This window comes from Phoxinus phoxinus (genome assembly GCF_949152265.1).
Source record: "Phoxinus phoxinus genome assembly, chromosome: 22".
In the NCBI taxonomy this organism is placed as follows: Eukaryota; Metazoa; Chordata; class Actinopteri; order Cypriniformes; family Leuciscidae; genus Phoxinus; species Phoxinus phoxinus.
The window spans coordinates 19,657,155-19,677,820 of record NC_136897.1 but is presented as its reverse complement, the minus strand read 5'-3'; the positions used below and the strand labels follow the sequence as shown (position 1 = coordinate 19,677,820).

Here is a 20,666-nt window from a genome sequence, read left to right as displayed (position 1 = left end):
TTTCCGAACTCCATCAAACTGTTTGCGTCTGGTAATCTATCACTTTCAGGAACACGTCAACACACTTTTGCGTACAAAGGAACATCCAGGAAAGAAGCTGAGGCGTAGCCGGCATGTGTCAGTGGATTGTGCGTTTCTGCTAATATGAAGTAGCACAACGAGGAATTAGTCTGGAGTCCTGCATTCCAACACTTGCATTCCAGGTCAAGTAATTTCCTTTTCTGCTAACCGATGTCATTGCTAACATCACACGGAATGATTTAAAGAATGAAAAAAATTCAAGATATAAAACCCTAATACAGAACTGCTGATAGTGTTGTGAGCTTTGCCGGTCCAAGTCTTAAAATCCCTTCAAAGTAAGACAAAAAATTATTTAAATATATAATAACGTAGTAGTATAAAAAAATCATTACATATAATTTAAAACATAAACAAAGAATGTTACATAAACCTATTTTATTTTTTTATTGTCAGGTAATAAAATAACATAATAATTATAGAATAAAATAAATACATTTTATATAATCATTGTTTTTTTATATATTCAGAACAATTTGATAAATTTTATTATAAATTATATATGTAGTTATTTAATAAAATAAAATACAAATATAATAGATATTTCAAATATAAATAAGCTTTAATATATAATATACATTTTAAAAAATGTAAGCACAAAATTGGTTTCATATAACAGCAGACAAACTCATCAACACCATCGGTATTTGACTCAGCAGATGGATTTACATTACTGTCATAATCAGAATCTTTAACCAATAATCTCTTCATTTCCTGGGAACGATTACTGTCTGCCACAGGGATGCACCTGTCACAGATGTAACATCCTATAAAATGATTGGATCTGGACAAACCTCCCCCCAAAAATCTGCACTACCATATTAGAAGTTTCTGCAAGACATTGCAATGTGTCAGTAACTTTTGTGAAAATAAAAAAGACCAAAATAAGTTATCATAGACTATGATTTGTACTGTGACAGACAGATTAAAAAATTAAAGACTCAAATTAAAAAAGAGAAAAGTTTTACAGAAAAAAAGTTTTTCTCTGGTCTACACTCTTAAAAATAAAGTGAATGGTTCCACGAACAACTTTTAACATTCACAGAACCTTACCATTGCCCAAAAGGTTCTTTATAGTGGAAAAGACTTCAGATTATTAAAATGGTCTTTACACTAATTTATTTTATTTTATTTTAGGAAATGTTGACTGAAAGGTTCTTTGGGGAAACAAAGATGGTTCTTCTATGGCATCACTGTGAAAAAAAAACTCTTATGGAAACCCCTATTTTGAGTGTAGTGTTGGATACTGTTCTGATTTTCTAGGGCAGACTAGCTACTTGTAAAGAACTAGTGACACACATTATAAATAACAAGATGTTGTTTCTTATTGAGTCAACAACTGCACTCCTAGCTGAATAAGGGGAGATCTGAAGACTAAAGTTAGCCAGACTCTTAGTTTTTTTAATGAGAGACTTGTATGAGCTACTCCCAACATGCTTATACTCCATTATTATTTTGAGATGTTGAGGCCATAACGTCAACCACTTTTGCCTAAACTCTTCTAAACCCTTTGTTAGTTTGTTGATTGTGGAAGATAAGTCCTTGCTAAGAGCGGCATTGTTCCACATTGTTGAGAGAGATCCCTATCTTAATTGCTCTTCAAAATATAAACTCCCTACGTTGAATTCTTATGGCATTTAAAGCAGCAGATGAGTGATTTTCCAAAACAAACCTTTCACTCACTAATACAGTACACTAGAAAACAATGTACCAAAAATGGAAAGGTTTTTTCATTCCGCTTTTCGAGTACAGACGACAATATTGTTAAAATGATCCCCGTTCACACGGATCTGTGAAAACAAATAAAAACCCTGTATTACTCATGCCAGGCCAGTAGTTGGCGATGTCACTTTGTAAAGAAACACTATACGTGCCTATAGACTGAACACGTAATGTGCATGATGTCACCGTTTTCACAAATTAGCGTTTTTGTAATTTGCACGGACGATAACAGTATCGTTTTAAAAGACTTGCACATCGAAACTCCTTTTCAAAAGTTTTTGTTTTCAGGCCCCCAAAACGCTGTTGTTGGGTAAATTAATGGCCAAAATGCATAAAAAAGTTTACCGTTTTAAGTTGAAAATTGTGTTGTGTAAATGGGCCCTAAATTGCACCAAAAAATACAAAGAAACTAAGACAATTTTTAATAGTATTTTCTTCTAAAAATGTGTTCCAATAATCTTTTTTTGAAACTTTGAAACATTAATTATTCATGTTTTTTTTTACGAGCAATATGCACAACAGGCATACGGTGAAATGGAAACTAATGCAGGTCTAAAAAATAAGAAAATAATTCAGAAAAAACAAACAAACAAAAGAAGGAAAGCCCCAAGCATTCCTGGTTGTCCAGATAAGCTAAAAAAACTTCAATAAAGTGAATTATTTTTTGTTATTTTTTTGCAGCACTGACCAACAAGTCAAACTTTGGTGTGAATGTGTGTGAAATTGACATCAGAAAAATGTGACTCCCCCTCCTCTCTTATGGGGTTCATATTTTAAATGCCCTGCTTCAGAGACTTTGAATATTTTTCTTTCAGAAAGAGTCATGGTAGCTTTTCTACACTGTCTGTCAGCTCAGAATAGAGAATTACTGCTCCAACTCACATATTTCAGGGGGAACAAAAAGAACCAGAGGTGCAGTGAGAAAACAGGGCAATTTCTCAAGGACAGTAAAACAGTTAGACAGATTGGCAAAAGCCCAAACGCTTAGGCCTACTCATATTTCCTATAGTAAGCGCTAGCCTATATGAGCAGAAGAACACGATTGGTCAGTTTTCTTATGCTGGTGCATGAGCGTGGATTTGAAACGAGAAGGTCCTTGGTAATTGCAGTTTTTTTCTGCGGCATTGTGGGCCAATGGGAATTGAGAAATCACTTCTGCTGAGAGCAGCACCCAGTCGCCTGGTTCCAAGAGGCAATAACTGGACCTTTTCAACCGCTCTGTGAAATGATGTATTCTCACGGTGACTTCAAATCATCCTGTCACGCTAGGCATAAGGACAGAGTTTAATAGGGCATCTCATATTTCTCCTAACTCAAAAGGGCCTGAACTTTCGGTTTTCTTCATTTCATACCATACTGATATAGAGAATCCATGCCAATTACAAAGACTACGCAGCTTGTAATTTTCTGGTGTGATAAAATCTATGTGCTGTAATGTCATTGGCTGATTCCTGCATGGCAGACAGTTTTCCAATGGCTTAAAATTGAGTTTTGTGGCTTTTAGTTCATGTCTGGTAGCATTGAGGCTATATGCAATTGTGTACTTGACAAAATTAACTTTTAGCAGATATACAAAATCATTCAAAAGTACATTTTATTAAAACTAAATTAATACTTTTATTCAGCTAGGATGCATGAAATTGATCAAAAGTGACAGTCAAGACATTTATAACCCTACAAAAGATTTCTATTTCAAATAGATGCCGTTCTTTTGAACTCAATTCATCAAAGATTCTTGAAAAAAAGGGCATCACAGTTTCCACAAAAATATTAAAGGCCCACTGAAGTGCCTTGAAATGCGCAGCATTATTCAACGTGTTAACGTCATTTCCACTGAAACCGGAAGATAGGGCGGGACATATCGAACAGCTCCTCCCCTTTTAAAAAAAAATAGCCAATAGTGTTTAGTTTATATCGCAGCTCGCCCAGAGCCACTGAACTCGGTAAAGTCACAGTTTCCTCCTAATCTCTAACCATTTCTCCTCATAATCTCCTCCATATCACTTTAAAATATAGAAACCAGACTTTATTCACCCCAAATGGAAAGCATATTTACACTGTCTGAATTGTTCCCTATCCCCATATGAGAATGGCACATTCACATAGTGACTTCAACTTTGTTTTTATTGGGAATTTAAGTAGCACAACTGTTTTCAACACTGATCATAATAAGAAAATGCTTCTTGAGCACCAAATCAGCATTAGAATGATTTCTGAATGATCATGTGACACTGAAGACTGGAGTAATGATGCTGAAAATTCAGCTTTGCCATCACAAGAATAAATTACATTTTAATTTATAATATATGAAAATAGAAAAGTTATTTTTAAATATTTCACAATATTACAGTTTTTACTGTATTTTTGAACAAATAAGTGCAGCCTTGTGAGCATAAAAGTTTTTAAAACATTTTACCAACCCCAAACTTGTGAAATTGACAGTCTTTCTCTTCTGTCAAAATATGCCAACAATATTGATGACTCACTCTGCATCCTGTCAAATACAATTTTTCCCTCCAAAGAAATGCTCTCTAGAATGTTCCTCCCACTAATAACACTTGACTTTGACTAGCAATACAAGTACTGTAATTAATACTAACTAGCAGCAATAAATGATTCACGGCTGTGACGTAAACTAACAACTATCAGCTTAAAAAACAGTGATGAACCCTTTTAAACAAAGGAAAGCAAACTTTGCCTGTCATGATGCCTTTAAATTTCTACGTTTTTGATGTTTTTAACAGTGTATTCTCCCAGAAGTCTAGTAAAATACATTGTAACGTGAATGCACAAAACAGATCTGGAAAGTGCAAATTCAAATCCATATGTCCCAACTCTTTCTTATGTGCTGATACACTGTCAAGAATACAGACTTTGTCAGGGGACGTGACACACCCTTGATCAAATTGTATTTTTCAGCTCTTTCAGCTGAAACACGCATGCCAATCTGGTCCCAGTCCTATCCAACATGTACAAAAAAGACAAGAATCAAGAAGCAAGCTCATAAAAAAAAAAAAACCCGGCAAGAGACACCTACTCCACAACAGACTCTGACACTCCTGTAATATTTATCACAAATGAGAAAGTGTGATCACACACTAAACCTGTGATTGACATCCAGACTCTCGCGGTGATTTCTTTTGAGTGATTTTGGGCTGTGCTGATGTTTCAAAAGATTCTGTTGGAGTCTCTGTTGGACATTTAATCTCCAAGCTCTCCTCCACCAGAGCCTATTGGACAGACAACACTGCCTGTATACGGCCTTGTGTGTTTCTGTGATGTAAGATGATTGATCACTCATGTCTGTGGACATAGTGTTTACCTCAGCTATAGATACAGCAAAGTTGCGCTGTAAGCTGTTAAAAACATGAATTTCTATGGGTTTTCCATGGAAACTAAACTTATTTTGCTTTGTGCACATACTTGTACTCAAAAACGTTGGCCGCAAAACACAAAACCACTGAAATATCTATTATATTATGAATAGTTATCCTATTCTGAATCTGAATCTGAATCTGCATGTATTATGGACAGAAAAAAATAAACAGTAGATATCTTATTCATGGATGAGTGTAAAAGCCAATCATCAGCAGTTTTCATTGCGCAGAATACAGACTTTGAGGCTGACAGGCAAGATTCAAATTAATGTGCATTTTAACAGCATATCAACTATGCATGAGGATTTATCATAGCACAAACTCATATTTTCAAGTATGCTGAGAGCATACATTAGCCACAATGATCTGTTTGTTTGATTCCATATGTTTTGGCGATTCATCTCAGAATTCAACAAATCTACTGACGTCTAACACATACTCTGTATCTCCACAAACTCTTTCTGGCACCAGGTCTTGGATAAAGCAGCCAACATGATTAAAATGAAGTATCCATCTTTTTAGATTAAACTGGCCTGATTTGATAAAAGCCAATAACAGGACTTTGAATTCTAAAGTAATACATTATTAGGGGTGATGAGTTACATTGTGTTGCCATATGGGCATTTGAAGCATCACACTCCATTAGCAGTTTGTGCTTGTGCATTATATTTATAAATCTCATGGCAAAGAAATTCCTCTTGGCTTTATTTTATACTTTAAAAGACCAAATAAGTATGAAACTCAGCAAATCATAAACCAGTGTCACTTCTGTCTAGTTATTTGGTTTTGTGAAAGAGCCCTGACACTCCTGTCATGTCTTGTCTTGTCTGTGTGCCTTGTTTCATGTGCTTTCATGTCTTGTGCTGTGTAGCACACAGCTTGTGTTTTACATTAGTTGTTTGCTTTCGTGTTGTCATGTTTCGTGTGAACGGCTTATGAGTGTTCTCATTGGTCTCGTTTTGTGTGAGCACATGGCTTGTGATTGTTTTACTGGCCATGTGCTTGTGTTCAAGTCATGTTTGGTGTGAGCACATGGCTTGTCATGAATGTTTCCTTGTGCCATGTGCTCTCCTGTCATTGTCTAGCCCCTCCCATCTTGTAACCTGATTATTGATTAATTTGCCCCACCTTTCCTTCCTCGTTACCTCCTTTGTTTGCTCTCCCTATTTATTCTCCCTGTGTTTGCAGTCCTGTGCTGGTTCGTCTGCTCATCCTTGTCTGATGTCACCTCATGTTTTCTGTCCATGCTGAGTCTACTTGAAGTCTTGCCACCTGTCTTGTTTTCCCCCACGGGGTAGTGTTTGTTTGAATTTTTTACCTAATAAACACCCATTGTTTTGCACTTGAGTCCTCGCTACTTTCACCAACCCAAACCCTGACAACCAGATTCATTCAGGCATAAAATGATAACAAGTTAGAGGTGAGACTCAAAGAAAGGATTTTGAGGCTATACATATTATTTATTAATATTTATTAATAAAAAATATGTTCCGTGTTTTGAATTCAAAATGTTATCCTCATTGAAAACTATGTTAAAGTAATTGATTTCTCCCAAACACGCTGAATATGGTAGTGATGTTTCAAATGCAGAACATGAGTGGAATTTTGGTGGAGCAGCGTAAAAGACACTAAAGTGACATTTCCTTACGAGAGTCAGTTACAGGAATTAACAAATCTGTATACAAACTTAAATGTAGACCCGACTTCCTGCAGTAAGTGACAGCCTTAAGGGAAAAAAATAAATCTCCAGAGCCCCCTCTTTATCGATATCTCTGTATAGCTCTGAGTCTCTTTAATTCGTAAATGCAAACTGAACCTAGATGCATTTGAATGAGGGGAAGACAGGATCACAAATCACTGCATTAATGTTGGCAGTAAACATTCAGACGTAAAAGAGGATATCAACAAAGTGCTAAGGTTTCCACTAAAGAAAGCAGAGGTGTCAAAAGTATTCACATTCATTACTCAAGTAGAAGTACAGATACTAGGGTTTAAAATGACTTCTGTAGAAGTTGAAGTATCAACTCAAGCTTTTTACTCAAGTAAAAGTGTAAAAGTACATGGTTTCAAAACTACTTAAAGTATAAAAGTAAAAGTAATGCAAGGCAAAAAATGCCATTAAGGACAAAAGCTTAGACCGCGCCAAAGGGGCCTATTGTGCACCCCACCTCCTCAAAAAAAAAAAAAAAAAAAATTCTAAGGCCATAATGACTATAATGTTATATATATTAAAATGTAAATGTTGAAAAACTTGTGAGGCACTAGGCTATAGCTGTATAACAGGTATACCTGTTTCAGCCACATATAAGGATTTCAGATATTGCCATCTTTGTGGGGATATTTTGACACTATAATGGTTGCGCGCACACACACACACTCTCTCTCTCCCACACACACACACACTCTCTCTCTCTCACACACACATGCACGCACTCTCTCTCTCACACACACACACACACTCTCTCTTCTCTCTCTCTTCTCTCTCACACACACACTCTCTCTCCTCTCTCTCTCTCTCTCACACACACACACACACTCTCTCTTCTCTCTCTCTTCTCTCTCACACACACACACACACTCTCTCTCCTCTCTCTCTCTCACACACACACTCTCTCTCTTCTCTCTCACACACACACTCTCTCTCCCCTCTCTCTCTCTCTCTCTCTCTCTCTCTCACACACACACTCTCTCCCCTCTCTCTCTCTCTCTCTCTCTCTCTCTCACACACACACTCTCTCTCTCTCTCTCTCTCTCACACACACACACACACACACTCAGTCTCCCTCTCACACACACTCGCTCTCTCACACACATGCACACACTCTCTCTCACCTCTCTCTCACACACACGCGCGCACGCACACACACACTAACGAATCACGATTATGTTTGCCACTTATCCCGCGATTGTCATACAGTAGGCAATATTGTAAAGACGGCTGTCCCCAAAGCAATATTTGACGCGATTTGCCCCGTATTCTTGAGCACAAAACTGTTGATTAATTTCTCCCACGCTTACCGCATCTACAGTAGGTTTCCTTCGGAGGAGTTGTGCCGCTTCGCTTCGCACAAACCAAATGTAACTACAGCGCGCTGCGCGGACAGCCTCTCACAAGTTAGAAAGAAAACACAAAGCCAATCAGTTTAGCGATGTGTGTTCAGGAGGCGGGACTCAGATCTATTGTATAATTGGCCATTTTTTGAACGACGACAAGCCGGAATGAAAACAAGCAGAAATGAAATAGGAGTAACGAGGCTATTTTTAAAATGTAAGGAGTAGAAAGTACAGATAATTGCGTGAAAATGTAAGGAGTAGAAGTAAAAAGTCGGCTGAAAAATAATTACTCAAGTAAAGTATAGATACCCAAAATTTCTACTTAAGTAATGTAACGAAGTATTTGTACTTCGTTACTTGACACCTCTGAAAGAAAGACACCACATACAGACATATTAGCACATTTTTTCATCCCGTTTCATCATTCACATTCCTGATATCCATTTTTTTGACTACCATAGTTGATTTAAAATGGTGTATTTACACAATTAACATATGTGACCCTGAACCACAAAACCAGTCACATGGGTAAATTTTTTTGAATTGGAGATTTATACATCGCATGAAAGCTGAATAAATAAGATTTCCATTGATGTATGGTTTGTAAGGATATGACAATATTTGGCCGACAACTATTTAAAAATCTGAAATCTGTGGCTGCAAAAAATCGAAACATTGAGAAAATTGCCTTTAAAATTTTCCATTTATTTTCGCGATTGTGCTGCATCCACTCACAAAAATAAATGTTTTATATATTTACAAGATACATTTACAAAATATCTTAATAGAACATGATCTTTACTTAATATCCTAATGATTTTTGGCATAAAAGAAAAATCGATCATTTTGACCCATACAATGTATTGTTGGCTATTGCTACAAATATACTCGTGCGACATGTGACGTGGTTTTGTGACCCAGAGTCGCATATTATTCTTATAATGGAGCTCAATCGTAGAGCACTTGGAGAACTTTCAAACTAAAATGGTTCACATATTCTATCTGGAATTACATCACATACTCTCCATTAATAACTATCTTGGTTCAAGGAGAAACTGATCAATACAACTTCACTACCAACAGTCCATGAGTCCTCAAATGCATGTTTAAATACCCCGTCCTTTAAAAACTCCTAAATGGCCATACCCTGGATTTTGCCTAGACTTAATCAGTTTTTTTTCCCATCTTTTTTTGGTCACAAAAAACATGTCCTCATTTGGTTCCAAATAACAAGTTTCCCATAGAACGATGCATATCTCCATTACAAATATTCATGATCGGTGGGTGAGATGCATTATGCAACACAAACAGTCTAGGCTGCTACCTTTGCCTTTTAATTCAATGCACATGTTGGTAATGCCGGTATGTGCAAAACGATAAACTGCTTTCCTGCCAAACATATTATCAGTACAGTATGCCTCCACTTTCCCTGATTATCATACTCATGCAACGCAGAGAGGCAAACTGTTGAGAGCTCCAAGTGTTTCTATCCGGTGAGAGCTGCTTATTTTGAGCAATGGCCAACTGGCATCCTGCAAGATAACTAATTCCTCTCCTTATCTAACTAATTGTGCAATGTTGCCTTTTGGTTGAAGTATTCTGTCACAATGATCTGAGCTGACCCTTCCAGCCTGAGATTTAACTCTTTACTATTTTCAGGGAATACACTTGACTGAGAGGGTAAGCTTTACCAGCACTGTTTCAGGGCATCTTGTCTTGTCTTGTCTTGGTCAAAAATAGCAAAACAAAAATAGCAGTTCACTAATCTAAAGTTATATACTGACCGTTTATTTCAATCTGTTGACTATTACAGTCTAACCTCGCCATCTGAACTTATAAAATATCTGAAGTCAGTGATTTCGTCACTAGATATTTAGTAGGCACTGGGAACATATTGAGTTACGTTGGTGCCTCATTCAAAGGCCCAATTAAATATTTCAGTTCTAGTACAAGTCAAGATGAATTATGCAGACAAAACCTATAAACACCTTTTGGTTCAAAGTCACAAGTCATTTTCCAGTCAATGGTGTGTTTATAGCTAGCAATGTTTTTCACTAATTGAAGCTTGGAGCGTGCTAAACGACACAAGGGTGTTAGGTGGTGTGTGAGTGAATATGATGACTGAGCGAGGAGGATGTTCCCAGCGGGAGCAGTGTTTTACTTCGCGATCCAGACGGCCCCCCTGAGTTGAATATTTATGCTCCAGCTCACAATTCCTAGGACTAGTGAGAGTCCTTACCATTTACATGTCAAAATCAAACATGACAGCAAACAGTTTTCCTAAGCACTGTGTGATACCAGAAATACTTTAATTGGTAACCTGCCATGTAATCTGTGAAAACAAGTCACCGTAGACATCTCGAGAGAGGCCTGTTTGTTTTGTCTTGTCGTACCGCGGGGTGCAAGGCCTGGTGTATTCCCCGGCAATGTATTACCGTCATCTTTACACAGCTGTGATTGTCTATGGCAAGTTGCCAAGCACTCAGAATGAGAGTTTATGGTACCAGGTGAATGTCAATTATAAATCACATTAGCATTAATTATGCACTAAAACTCTTCAGCGTAACAGTTCAGCACTTGAAACACTGAATAAATGACAAGTAGTTGCTTGTTAACTCACCTTCTTCCATCCCAGAATGAGTTCTGAGGGTGTTGTCTGCCTCTTCCTCCTCCTCTCTGTAGCCAAACAGACCGTGGGACTGTTTGTTTGAAGGTGGGTTGGTTGGACTGAACTGAACTGGAGAGAACAACTGCCACTGATGTTTCCTCTCAAGCTCTGTGTTGTGCTCTCCCAAGGTTTGAACATGTTCTGCTTTAGGGTTTTGGTGCTCAAGGGGTTTTATGTGTTCATCACGATGTTGTTTGTGGTCTACAGAAGGTTCTCTGTGGTCCACTGAAAGCCTTTCATGTTCTTCTTTAAGTTCTGCTTCTGATTTTCCATGTTCTGGTATAGTTTCGGTAGAGGTGGTCACACTTTGCTTAACGGGACCTGGACTGCTCAGGATATGTTCATTCTGATTACCAACAGCTGATTGAATGCCATCAAGGCTAGTAGTTTCATTCAATACATCTGCTTTTTCCTTACTAGACTCTCTTGTGATAGTTTCATCATGTTTGGAACCATCTGTTTCCACGTAATTGGGGAGAAGTGAATGAATTTGACTATCTGATACGCCGTCCCAAGCCGTCTGCAATAAAGTTGCGGTTTCCCAAAGCGGAGATGTACTTTGCTCAGTAGTCACCGGAGAGTCAGTAACCATCTCGCTGTATGTGGTGTCCTCCTGTGAGGTATATGTATCCCCAACAGTAGTTTCTGCAGGAAATTCAAGCTGTTCATCATCTGTTAGGCCCTCTTGATTGGTGTTGTCTTTATAAAGACTAAAGCTCTGGATCTCTGTGGTATCTTTGTGAGTAGAGAATCCCACTCTCTTTGTGGTTTCCACAGGAAGGATGAATTGTTCCCGGTCTGTTTTATATTTCAGAGGGCTGAATAGCTCATTTTTTGGTTTGTCATTATGAAAACTGACTCTCATTCTATCCGTACTGTCCTTATCGAAAGGAAACTGCGGCATATCTGTTGTCGACTTATGAATACCAAACATCTCTCTCAGCTCTTGCTTGGCTCCCCTTTGCACACCCTGGCGGGGGGTAAAATTATCTGAACGAGATACCGAGATGATGGATGACTCCGTAGGAGCTGCAAAATCACGCAGAGATGAAGCTATGGAATCAGTGGGTGGATAATCATAGTCTTCTTCATCCTCTTCCTTCTTGTCTGCGTGTCTCATACGCAGCTTAAAAGGACGATTGGTATCACTGTGCAAGGGAATGTGTTTGTTAAAGGGACCTCTAGATCCTTGCTGGTTAAAAATGTGTTGTATAGGGTCTCTGTAGTGTCTCTCTGGTGTGCTTTCCTCAGGTGTTGTGGTTAGCATGGGATTTGAAGCAAGCCTCGGGTCACAGTTTGGAATCGGATAGCACATTAGGTTCCCACCTTCTTTCGGGCAGTGGCATACTTGGCAAGGGTCAATCTGGAATGTGTGTCCAGCTTCATACTTCTGCTCCAAGTGAATGCATCCAACTCGTTCGCAATGAATGCACCCGTCCGCCGGTTCCGACAATTCTATGCAGTTAGCCGGAATCTCAGGGCATGGAATAAAATGGCAGCTGATCCGTCCACCTCCTTGCGGACAGGAGCATTCAGTACTCCCAAAGTCCACAAAGTACGACTCGCCTTCTTTAACCTTGCCGTTTCTGAAGCCAGCGCTGATGCAGTCATAATACTGGTACCCCTCGCACATGCAGCCCGTTTGCACGCAGGTAGCGCAACATGCTCCGGTGTCCAAGACTTCTTCGATGCAGCCGAGCAATTCAGGACAATCCACACCGGTGCAATCCTTTTGACAAAGGCCGCCGCTTATACTCAATAAAAACACCAAGTTCAAGAGGCCACGGGCCATTTTGACTTTGTACCTGGTGTGTCAACAGCTGATAAATGTCTCCAGTCCAGTACACTCCAATCTCTCCAGAGCCCAAACAGTCAGCTCTCCTCTTGTGAACTGTAAGCTGTCAGAGAAACCTTGAACAAAGAGAGAGAGAGCGATGCAAGTTAGAGAACACTCTGAAAATTTCCTGTGGAGTTCTTCCAGCCAGTCAGTGTGTAAAAGCCAACATCTGGCTTCACAGTTGAGCTCACCCTTCTAAGACCATCCCACATTTTAAAATCACAGGGTTGTCCAAGCCTGATCTCATGATTTCCCCTTAATAATGAAGCACCAGCATTCAAGCTCATTACCATTATGGGGCCGCCACACGAACGGCGTATTCAGTGGCATTCGATTTTGTAATATTCCATTTGATGGGAGCTTAAAAGCTACACCACACCATACGATTTCGCTATTATTTTTGATTGCTTTTTCTGATTTGTTTGACATTTATGGGACAACTGTGATTTGCTTCAGTTAGTGCAGGTCTATAATGAAGGAAGTCATACTGAACTCTCATTTGCAAATGGCAAAGCCAACTAAAAGGACTCAATTTGAGGCATTCAGTGCAGACAAAGCCATTTTTGATGAGGTGTTTTGTGGGTTAAACATATAGAGGGGATTTAAAATAATTCAGCAAAGCTGTGTTTTTCTGTAGTAGCGATGACTACAGCAGCACAAGACTTGTTTCTAGCATTGTAAGCCATTTGTATTGAATTGCTTTCTATTCAGCGGCTGAGAAACACATTCTGTTTACTTTGGAAAACCCTTGGAGTCCCGAGGCCCTGAACGTTTAGATTTCGTGGCAGATGAAAGTAACTGTTTTAATTGTTTCCAAAAAGCACAATTAACCTTAATATCTAAAAGTCTGGGCAAAACATTTGTCTCTGCCACATGCCAACATGATTTAAAACAACTGGTCTGGCTAATTATATAACCTGTATGAAGAGTTGAAGAGACAGTTCATCCAAAAATTGATTCTTTCCTTATTTACTCAGCCTCCGGTTGTTTTAAAATCTGTTTGACTTTCTTTCTTATGCAGACAAGGTGAAATCTTAAAGAATGTCAATGAATGAGACTTGGCAAATTGCCAAAAGATGGCAATTTCACCACAAAGGTCCATTTAAAGTGGTTTGTACACAAGGCTAAGTGTTGTGAAGGCATATGGTATAGCTTTATGAAAGTAAAAGAGCAACATTTGGTATCTGATAGCTGTTTATCACATTTAGAGAAGTAGGAACTAGGCTAGCGATGTATGATTCATGAATCACAATCCAATTCACAAAACCGATCTGACTGATTTGTTTACGAATCATATTGATCCAGTTCTCAAGGTCATTCCACTGTCAATGCAATGCTGTGGTTAACAGCTTATTGGATGGAAAGATGAATGAATAGCCTACCTACTTAAATTAGGATCTGTTAACCCAATTTCACAATTGTGTGGACTACTTTGAATCTTTACAGAGTATCTTTTAGTCTTCAAAACCTCTTCTACAGGTAAAAGAAAGTCAGGTTTGGAACATGTGGGTGAATAACTGATGACATAATTTTTTATTTTTGGGTAAACTGTCCTTTAAATATCAATAAAAAATCAAAACAAAAGCTATTCATTTAAATTAAACATGCACTTTAAACATTAAGCGTAATTTAAGCATATAAAATGGAATGGGGCAATATTAAATTGAATTAAAACTACAAAGAAGACTGCATCTCTTATAAAAAATTACTATGGTAACCACAGTTTCCGCCAAAACGCGATAAAAAAAGTGGTAACAATAACCGCAACTGTCATCAAAATAATATAAATGACTTGACAGGAATATTTCGAATGTTTTAAAAACTTTCCATATTAAACTATTACCTTTTTATTTAGTAACAATCACTATCTGGTAGCCTATTTCGGCTAAATCTGTGATTACCATGGTAAAGTATAAGGTAAGAGCTGTCAGTAACAAATGCATAAAGACACCTCAAGCGCGCGCTCAAGCCCTGAAGCATTAGGCTACGAGTTCTGTTTCAGTTCAACTTTTCATTTGCAAAAAAAGGTAAAAACAATAAACAATGCAGCCAATGTTGTCAATAGTCTAACTTTACAAACCTGCTATTGGAACATAGATCTTGTTTTTGGTTATTATTCAGAGCATCGATTTATTTTAATAGCCCACACGTGAGGAGGGCTCTTTTGTTGACGTTAGCTACTAAATAAAAAGGGTTAAAAAATAAAGTTTACCTTGCGCGAATCATGTTGTTCCGTGCGTCCACAGGTTAGAAGTTACAGCCAACTTGCCTTTTCAAGCCTACACAGTGCATCTTAGTGTGCGTTGAGAATTGTAAAGGGGAGGGACAAAGTTGGAGAACTCCATATGTACTGTGACTTTATGAAGCAGCCCATTCATACAGTACAGCCTTAACATAAGAACAATTCCTGGTGTTTGCAATCAGATGCTAATATTTTGAAAACACCACAGTATTTAGCTTGAAAATGAATGAATTAATAGCCAATTATATGATGCATATCTTGAGAATTACATTTTCCTCCTAGTCCAATATGATACAGTAAAACTGTACCTTGCATGATGTAATCCCAAAATGCAAAAAAACAAGCAAGTGAATAAATAAAAACAATAATGTAAACAAAAAATAAATTCCTTCATTACTACATTATTAATAAATAGATTATTGGGAAAGTTTGACATTATATAATCGTATCTTTAAAAAATATATATTATTAATAAAATTTCATTTTATTTTATGTCCAAGTAAAGAGTAGGCACGTGCAATCTTAGTTTTACTCTTAAATACAGTAAATACAGGCTGCAGCTTAAGCTAATCTTAGATAAAAGACACATTCAACTGTAGGCATGTCTGTAAAGCTCAGCTGGGTTTCCCAAACACTTGTGTGAAATTCCTTACACAAACAAACCAAACTCAGGAGAGTTCTTAACTACATATAGGAGTTGGTTTTGTTTACCTTGTTAAATTGTGGCTTTTGCACTCAGGTTTTCCCCCCTTCAAAGCCAAGCAGCTTCTGGAAATCAACACCATGACGAGCTTGTCGGACGTCACCCAACACTGTTTTAAAGGACCTTACATGTACCTCTTAGGAGCAAGGGTCATCCCTGTTCAAACAAAGACATTGTGCCTACATCGTCACTCAAGTTTGTGTCTTCCACCTGATAATTTGATTAATTTACATTTAAAATGCATTTAAAACAATTGTTGGGGAACATTACTTTTAAAAGTAATGCATTGGTATTGCGTTGCTCCCTAAAAAAATAACTAATTGCATTACTATTTATGGAAACTTTTGTGTTACTTTTTCTCACCTGGGCTGGGATTGCTTGATTTTTAATAGCAAAAAAAATAAAAAAATAAATAAATAATATATAGTTATATATATAGTTATATTTTTGGCAAATGTAAAGGCTCTTTCCCACCAAAAGTGCAATGAATAAGCCATAGTCTGAAGAATAGTCACATCTGTACAGTAGAGGGCGCAGCTCAAACAAACCTTTCAGTTTCAATGGTGCAGGAGAAGAAAGTTCAACACTCTTACTTCAGTAAAAATAAATAAATACCAAATGAAACACAAATGTAATGTTTAACTAAAGTAAAGTTTTTGCTTATTCGTATGGTTAAATTGGATCAACAAAGGTCAGCAGCAAAGACATTTCTTTTTATTTAAAGTGAGATTAAATACATAAAGTGTATTTGTACTATTTAACATTTAATTATTGCAGGTTTGCGTAATATTCTAAGTTTGCATTTCAATATTTGTATTCATTTTGAGGAACACTGAATCTGTTTTTGTGCAAATGAGATGAGTAGATGCATCCAAGAACCACAAAACCATTAAAACGCCCACCACCTCTGCACCTTACTGCCAGTTTCTCTCAAGGCAGGAGAGGTGTTAGTCAATCAATGGGAAAACACAGAAACTTGCATTACTTATTTGAAAACGTAACTCCAGTAAAGTTAATCCATTACTTTACTACTGTAGATACTTGCAAAAGTAATCTGATTACACAACTTTCATTATTGTAATGTTTCCCCCAACACTGCTTATGTTGCCATGCATTATTCCCTCACCATGCATGTCCTCTATTCAGTGTGTTTGATCAGTGGTGCATTCACTCTGACAGCAATTTGCTGCAACAAATCCATCTGAAGTCATTCATTATCAAAAAGGAGTTGGAATTTCCAATGACATGAGACAGCAATGCAACATAGTTGAGAAGATCTTTATGCAACTGAGCAGTAATGCTATGTGAAAACAACCAATGAAATTGAAGACAGTGATTTGCCGTGATACAGTTGGATGAAACCGCTGAGAAGAAACCACAGCACAAATCTGGCATCCTCCAATGATTTATTCAACTGTCCACACTCCCATTAGTTGTCTCCAAGTCCTCATCGGGTCACTCAGTTGGCGTATACTGGACTCATTTGAGACCTATCCAAAAATAATCAGATCGCATGAAATCACCAAAAGGGTCATGTGAAATTAATCACAGTGATTAAAAATTCCTCTGGAGAACTTTGTGATCTAGATGTTTTTCTCTAGACTCTCGACAAAGAAATCCACAAAAGTTCACATTTAATTCTCTGTTTTACCCCATCAAAATCAGACAGGAAGAAACCTTTCCAAGGAATCAGAGGACACTTACGACTCCAAATTTACAATCTTCAAGCGTCCATCGAGTGATATCCCACAAGCTTAATGTCCTGTCTAGTTCAGGACATCCAGAAACAAGTAAACAAATAAAAAGAAAACCTATAAAAGGATAAAAAACTTAGTAATAAGTAAAGTAATAAAACACAAACTACAGCATAATATTAGGTCGATAAATTAAACAACTAATCATGATAAATGTCTAGTTTTTTCAGTTCCATTTTAAAGAATGAACAAACGAATGGGTTTCACAATTCCTAAAACCAATCTTGCATACATTGTTGCAATTGTACACAAGACATAGGAAGTCTGGGAAACACTTTTTTAAACAATGATTTCCACTGTCCGAGGCCAAGCAAAGCATTTTCTTCAATGTTGTACTCAAACAGCCACGTCCTTTATCTGCAGGGTATCATAAATTTGTCACTTGGTAGGAATTTCAGCGGTGGAGTTTTTGTCTTTTAATGGGTCTAAATGATGTTGCTCAGGCATTGACCTGATCAGGATTCTGACCCAGGGCTCAAATGAGGCCCCTCTAATGACCAGGCTTTAGGAGAGCAGTGCAGGCTGTCTGCTGCAAAGATAAATGAGTTTTACTCTGATCCTTGTAATTGATACTTCTCTTTCCAGGACTATACACTCCTCTAGCAGGCGGATGAGACAGTGAAATTAACACGCTTTCAAATGCATTTAGATGCTCTGTTTTGATTTGCTCAACTGGAGCAAAAAAGGTCCACCGTTAAATGCGCATTAACAGAGGATTAATTCTTGAAGCAAATGTGCCAGAATCCAAAGCACTAATGAACATCTACAAAGTCAATGTGTGCCAGTTAATTCGAGGCATTCAGTGCAATGACATTTATCAAAAAAAAAAGTTTTTCTGTCGCATAATTCTGAACTCAGAATTATGATTATTTTTTGATAATGGTTGAAAGAAGGAAAGAGATACAGAACTGACTTGCTTACAGGAGTAGTGAGTTTTGTTGGTTTTATCTCAAGAAAAAATTGATCAGACACACATTTGACAAGTCAACAAGAAGAGATAGCATGACCCTGGGTTTTATATATATAGGCTACCATACTTGTTCTGCTGGAAAATCGAGAGCTTCTGTAAATCTGAGTCACATGGCACTTTCATTAGAAGCTGGACCATATGAGATGAATGTGATTAATGCGGTCTCCTTGACTTTTAGGTTGATTTAAAAAAATAAAAAATAAATAAAAAAACACCTTTCTGCACCGTTTACAACTGTTCAGAATATGGTGGGCCATTCCAATCATAGGTTCCAATGTGTGTATTGTGTGCATACAAGCCAATTGTTCAGCATGGAGGAGACATCTGGGACTGCTATTAGGGCTGTAAACTGTACCTCTGAGTCTGGATTAATCCATTTATTCAATTATTCTTCAGATTATAAAACTCTGAAGAGACGAGGATTAATAAAACAGTGTTCTCAAATCAATTCTGCAGCCACTGTAATAGAAATTATTTGTTGCAGGCTATATTTACAATAAAGGTTACAAACTTAGTATTGATTGGCCTACGTACGGTGTTTCCAAAAAAATATATGTGTTTGGGAATTTATCAATTCTGAAATCCATAAAGGCATGGGCTATCCATATTTCTTCCTGCACGCTTTTCAAGTTCAACGACGACGTTCCCTTAATAAAAGTTAGGCTAATTTTACCTCCGTTTGAGTTTGTTGTTGTCCATCCATTTTAAATGTGATTCAATAAAAGTCCGTTTACTTCAAAATAATGCAAAGAAACATCTTTATATTGAGCTGGCCCCCTCGCGGCCTGAACGCGAAAACAAGCATAGTCCTACATCGCCACTGGAGTCCGATACAATAACTTATTATTGTTATGACCAGCGTTTCTTTATATAGTGAATCAAAAACGTGTAGGCTACTAGATAGCGTAGTGGTCTGATTCACGAACACATTACTGTTTAAAGTCGATCATTGAATCAAAAACACAAACAGACCAGTTTGACTCCTGAACAAATGACTCGTGACTCGTGAGTCATTTCACTCTGTTTTTTTTTTTTATTAATGCCAAAAATATATATATTTAGGAACAACAACAAAACAAGTCATATATCACGAAATCAATACAAATAAAATAACTAAGAGTCAAAAGATGAGTCAGCGGTTTGAACAAGACTTCATAAAATGAGCTTGAAGTATACTTCTTTTTCGTAAGGGGGAGACAATCAATGGATAAAGGTGACCTTGATTATGATTCTTAGTTTATGATTCCTGCATTCAATGCAGAGAGATGCAATATTGTACACTTATTATAAATGTTAAGTTTTATGTTGCCGCCCTAAATAATCTGATCTCTCATGAATCCATGTATCTCTTTCTAATGAAAACCTGCAGGAAAAACACAGTGTCACCCAAAGGTCCCATAATATAGGAGACCACCCAGTACAGTGATGAACATGTTGGTGTGGCCTATAACAAGTGGGTTATCTTTGTGATGCATTGGTGTTAAAGGGCTTGTAAATTGTGGGAAAAATGAGAAAGCCCAGAGAGAAATAGAAAGGGGGAGAGAAAGGAAGTGGGTGTAGCAGGAGGTTCTGGAATCTTCATCAGCGCCATGCATACTCCAACTGTCCCGAACACTGTGTTTTGGAGTGCTTCTCTTAGCAATGTGACAGGTAACCATGGCCCTGACAAAAGCAACCCAACGTACAGCAACAGCAGGGGTGATGGGTAAAAATAACATGAAAACATATCCTGTGTTTGAAGCACACACATTGACAGGAACCGCTCAGAGAAGCATAACATTTTTCCACTCTGTTAATGCACATGCTTCGCCGATTATGACTATGGAAGATATTAAGTAGGCTCTGACATCCTGTGAGACCGCACACATTAGCAAACGTGGAAAGTTTGGTAACTTATCCCATTTCATGAAATATTTAAACACAAATTTACTGTAAGTGCATAATTCCTATCTCATTTACTAAATCTCATTTAACTTGGGGAAAATAGTGAATTCCTAGCATGAAGCTTCCATGATTCATGTACATGTAATGCTAAATAAATGTAAGCTTAATTTGTCAAATAATTGCTCAAAATGTTTTTGAGACTAAATGTTTTAGACTGAACAATAAATAAGCAAATACCAAAACATGTCACAATTATCCCCAGCCCCTGATAAACAGAAATGTATTCTGATTAAGTGTGTCGTGATTTGAACACAATACCGCAGAATTGAATAGCTTCATACATGCCTAATAAGCAGTGCATTATTAACCTACTTCTG

General features: G+C 37.5%; 1 protein-coding gene across 2 annotated transcripts in view; it reads right to left on the bottom strand.

The window, feature by feature from the left end:
* The window catches only part of fbln2 (fibulin 2), a 51,168-nt gene extending 36,111 nt beyond the window's left edge, over positions 1-15,057 (bottom strand). For both annotated transcript variants that reach the window (XM_079597100.1, XM_079597101.1), the window contains exons 1-2: positions 14,949-15,057; positions 10,852-12,810 (exon numbers count right to left, since the gene is read on the bottom strand). In XM_079597100.1, coding sequence (XP_079453226.1) covers positions 10,852-12,691 — 1,840 coding nt within the window. In that variant the 5' untranslated portion in view covers positions 12,692-12,810; positions 14,949-15,057. The remainder of the gene's footprint in view (positions 1-10,851; positions 12,811-14,948) is intronic.
* Positions 15,058-20,666: the final 5,609 nt, after the last annotated feature.